The sequence below is a fragment of the Gobio gobio genome (assembly GCF_949357685.1).
Source record: "Gobio gobio genome assembly, chromosome: 22".
NCBI classification, from domain to species: Eukaryota; Metazoa; Chordata; class Actinopteri; order Cypriniformes; family Gobionidae; genus Gobio; species Gobio gobio.
In genome coordinates this window covers 43368355-43373354 of record NC_137118.1, presented here as the reverse complement: position 1 = coordinate 43373354, position 5000 = coordinate 43368355, and the positions used below count along the sequence as shown (strand labels likewise).

At 36.6% G+C, this 5000-nt stretch overlaps 1 protein-coding gene across 1 annotated transcript in view; it reads right to left on the bottom strand.

Moving 5' to 3' along the window:
• Window positions 1-2736: 2736 nt before the first annotated feature.
• Window positions 2737-5000, bottom strand: part of tfpil (tissue factor pathway inhibitor-like) — a 7633-nt gene continuing 5369 nt past the window's right edge. Inside the window, exons 4-6 of the mRNA XM_079805111.1 lie at window positions 3720-3785; window positions 3521-3599; window positions 2737-3425 (exon numbers count right to left, since the gene is read on the bottom strand). Coding sequence (XP_079661237.1) covers window positions 3368-3425; window positions 3521-3599; window positions 3720-3785 — 203 coding nt within the window. The 3' untranslated portion in view covers window positions 2737-3367. The remainder of the gene's footprint in view (window positions 3426-3520; window positions 3600-3719; window positions 3786-5000) is intronic.

Here is a 5000-nt window from a genome sequence, read left to right as displayed (position 1 = left end):
TTTATGACTCTTATTTTATAAAGTCGCAATTGTTTTGTGTTATTCTGTCAGAATTGCATTTATATCCCACAATTCTGACATTATGACTCTCAATATCGACTTTGAGTTGGTGAGCCCCATTGACTTCCATAGAATTAAAAAAATGGGGTAAATAAAAATAGTAACATCAACTGTTAACATTCTTCAAAATATCTTCTTTTGTGTTCAGCAGAACAAAGAAATGAATTCAGGTTTGGAACAACTTGGAACAAGCTGAGTAAATAAAATTTTTGCATGAACTATCCCTTTAAGGTTCGCATAACCAAGACATTGAACATTTTAAAAAAAAATGGACATTCAGAAATAACATTTTCATAACTTAAAATGAACATGTTTTTAGAACTGCTTATTTTGACTGATTTATGCTTTATGTACTGAAATCATTAAAAATCCACTTATTGCTGTAGTTTAGTAATTGAAATAAAGCTGCAATAAAATAAAATATAAATATTAGATGAAAAACTTAGCTATAGAAAGATTTTTTTAAAATACTAATAAAATGACAAAAGCAGATATAAACAAAAACTTGAAAAAGAAATTAAAACTGAAAATGTAAAAAACAAAAGCTAATTCAATATTAATATGCTAAAATAGCACTGCTGTAGTTCAATTTAAAACAGGGGAGAAAACATTGTTTTGATTGTTCAACGTGGAAAAAACGTTCGTCAAAGTGGCATGTGGTGGATGTTATGAATCAGTTTCACTCATCTCAGTTATGCACTATGGTTAATGATTCTTATAACTTTCCAGTATCTGTCAGGAGTGTGTTTTATGGAAGCAGGTCATCATGGGTTGGATGATGTATAATCATGTGATTGACACCTCACTGAGGTAAATTAGACAGTTCCTCCCTGACAATAAATGAATGTTGACGTCACAGGCCTTCACATGTGACCAAAATAAATGAACAGGTCTTTAATGAGTTTGTTTGCCCATATAATCTTAAAATATTAGGTTGAATTTATTTGGCTTGCTGTCCACCGATAAGGGGGAGATTATTAAATATAGGATATGATTATGTAGGGCGAGGTAAGATAAAGGTGGAGTTTGGGGAGGTGGTGGGATGCTGGAACCTCTGAGACTGAGGAGAGGTAAGCAGCTGTTTATATACTCTGGCTGTTGGCTGTTGGTTGGCTCTCTAAATTACGTTTAGGAACTTCACAAATTACACATGAATCAATGCAGTCATGCTATTTGCACTGCCATTTCTACATAATTTACTAACAAATAACCTTTTGTATATTTTATTGTATATAAACTGTATATTTGCACTGGTCCACCAGCTGCATCTTGAAAATGCACCACTTTAAAATATTCAATTATAATAATATATATATTCCACCAGGGTGTACATGGTCTGCAACAGTGCATTAGATAGAATTAGGCAGGTGGTATACACATTTTAGGTCATAATGCTATGCCTGATTGGTGTGTGTGTGTGTGTGTGTGTGTGTGTGTGTGTGTGTGTGTGTGTGTGTGTGTGTGTGTGTGTGTGTGTGTGTGTGTGTGTGTGTGTGTGTGTGTGTGTGTATATATATATATATACCAACACAAATCAGGCATAACATTATGACCTAATATTGTGTTGGTACCCCTTACTGCCCTGACCCGTCGACACATGGACTCCACTAGACCCCTGAAGGTGTGCTGTGGTATCTGGCACCAAGATGTTAGCAGCAGATCCTTTAAGTCCTGTAAGTTGCGAGGTGGGGCCTCCATGGATCGGACTTGTTTGTTCAGCAAATCCCACCGATGCTCGATTGGATTGAGATCTGGGGAATTTGGAGGACAAGTCAACCCCTTAAACTTATTGTGCTTCTCAAACCATTCCTGAACCATTTGTGCTTTGTGGCGGCACATTATCTGCTGAAAGAGCCACAGCCACCAGGGAATACCGTTTCCAAGAAAGGGTGTACATGGTCTGCAACAATGCTTAGGTAGGTGGTACGTGTCAAAGTAACATCCACATGGATTACCAGGTTTCCCAGCAGAACATTGCCCAAAGCATCACTGCCTCCACCGGCTTGCCTTCTTCCCATAGTGCACCTGGTGCCATGTGTTCCCCACGCACTCGGCCATCCACGTGATGTAAAAGAAAACGTGATTCATCAGACCAGGCCACCTTCTTCCATTGCTCCGTGGTCCAGTTCTGATGGCTGTAGTAGTCCTGTTGGCTCTTTCGGCGGTGGACAGGGGTCAGCATGGGCACCCTGACTGGTCTGTGGCTATGCCGCCCCATACACAACAAACTGTGATACACTGTGTATTCTGACACCTTTCTATCAGAACCAGCATTAACTTCTTGAGCAATTTGAGCTCCAGTAGCTCATCTGTTTGATCAGACCACACAGGCCAGCCTTCGGTCCCCACGTGCATCAATGAGCCTTGGCCGCCCATGACCCTGTGGCCGGTCCTCCACTGTTCCTTCCTTGGAGCACTTTTGATAGAGACTGACCACTGCAGACCGGGAACACCCCACAAGAGCTGCAGTTCTGGAGATGCTCTGACCCAGTCGTCTAGCCATCACAATTTGGCCCTTGTCAAACTCACTCAAATCCTTACGCTTGCCCATTTTTCCTGCTTCTAACACATCAACTCTGAGGACAAAATGTTCACTTGCTGCCTAATATATCCCACCCACTAACAGGGGCAAAATACAGTAGCACAAAATACAGAAAAAATACAAAACTTTTTTTTGGTCTTGATTTATTGCATTAAATCAATTTCTCATTAAAAAAACAATACAGAACACAGAAAGACCATTTTTTATTTGTTACATCATCTTAATAAGCACAGCACATTTGATCATCTGTGAAACTCAAACATCAGATATCTGCTGTCATATAAAACTAAACAGGTGGATTGCTTTTAGTATGTAACTGCTGAACTCTTCTAGTCAAACAAAATCATGGACACTAAATATGTATCAGTTAAAGGGGCTATATGCGTTTTTCTGAAATTTAAACTCGCGACTGACACTTGTGGCCAAAAAACAGAACTGCTCTCATTTTCTGCTCGCTCTCGCAGCGGTGGTGACGTCACATCCGCAGACAGCGCGGGAAAAGACGACCCGCCAGAAAATAGGAAAAATAGGAGACAGGCTTATAGGTGCACCCACTGTGAGCGGACAAGGTGTCAGTATGCTCATCAGGAGATGTTTGAGTCATAAATGGTAAAATAAAAAGGCTATTGTTACGTTTATTTTGGGGAAAAAGTTGCATATAGCCCCTTTAAGCCCAATTGTTCTGTTACTTCTCCAACATGACTAGTACAAAGGGTAGAAAAAGCACAAACGACGTATATACAGACAAATGTTGTGAACTGAGATCTATTTCATTTCGATATCAGATGTCGGCACTGGCTTCCTTTCTGCCTTCTGGCTTTTCCTACGAATGAAAAGAAACATTTGAGATACTCTCAATCATGGTAACATGACTTTAAACGACAGTTTGCTGTTACAGCTCCATCACTTCATACTTACTTATGGAGCACAAACAGCACAATAGCAGAAATAAGAGCACCAACAAACACAATGCCACCCAAAACACCCACGATCAGCCCTGAGAGAGGAAATATACACAATGCAAATGTGTTTATGGACAGTTCATTGATGCATTTTTAATGATGAAACGTGCAGTTAAAACCACAACAGAAGTAACCATTATAAATAGTGAGTGTACCTGCATTAACGGTCTTCTCATCAGGGTTTGTCAGGTCTGCAGCTCCCATCAGCCGTCCGGATCTCGCTGGAAAAATACATTCATACAGTCAGTCAGTGAGTTCAGGACAGTCAGAACAGACTGACCTCTGGTGGACAACAGAAGAACATACACTGGATCCCTGTAGGACTATATACAGTATCTTTTGCTCATCAAGGCTGTATTTATTTGATCAAAATACAGTAAAAAAAAAAAAAAAAAGAAAAAATATTAGAACAATTTGAAATATTATTGCAACTTAAAATAATAGTTTTCTATTTGAATATATAGTAAAATGTAATTTCTTCCTGTGATCAAAGCTGAATTTTCAGCATCATTACTCCAGTCTTCAGTGTCACATGATCCATCAGAAATCATTCTAATAAGATGATTCTAATAAGAAAATGTATGATTATTATCAATTTTGAAAATGTTGTGCTGCTGCTTCATATTTTTGTGCAAACGTGATCATTTCGTACTTTGATGCGATAGAAAGTTCAAAAGAACAGCGTTTATTTAGTGAATTTTTACTGAAATCGGGTGACTATTTTCACATTTATACTGTTTATGACATCCTCTTTTTCTCTGTGGCTCGATGTGTTTATTTAAAAATAATGCTTTATCAGTTTCTGTGACTCGCATCAGCTGATGTGGAAAAACTTGTGTCAGGAAGGGAACTTAAACAACAGTATCTAATCTTCTATAAATATATACACTTCTGTTCAAACTGTTTTGGATCTGTACGTTTTTTTTATTTTTAAAAGAAGTCTCTTATACTCATCAAGGCTGGATTTATTTGATTAAAAATAATTTAAAAAACAGTAATGTTGTGAAATGTTGTTACAATTTAAAATAACTTTTTTCAACATTGATAATAATCATAAATGTTTCTCGAGCAGCAAATGGAAAAAGGATCATGCGACACTGAAGACTGGAGTAATGATGCTGAAAATTCAGCTTTGATCACAGGAATAAATTACATTTTATAATATATTATAACAGTAAACAGTTATTTTACATTGTAATAATATTTTACAATATTACAGTTTTTTTTGTTGTATTTTTAATCAAATAAATGCAGCCTTGGGTAGCATAAGATATGTAGTAGTATAAGTATAAGAATACTTATTTTAAAAACATAAAAAATCTTACTGATCCCAAACATACATACATACATATATATATATATATATATATATATATATATATATATATATATATATATATATATATATATATATATATATATATATATATATATAT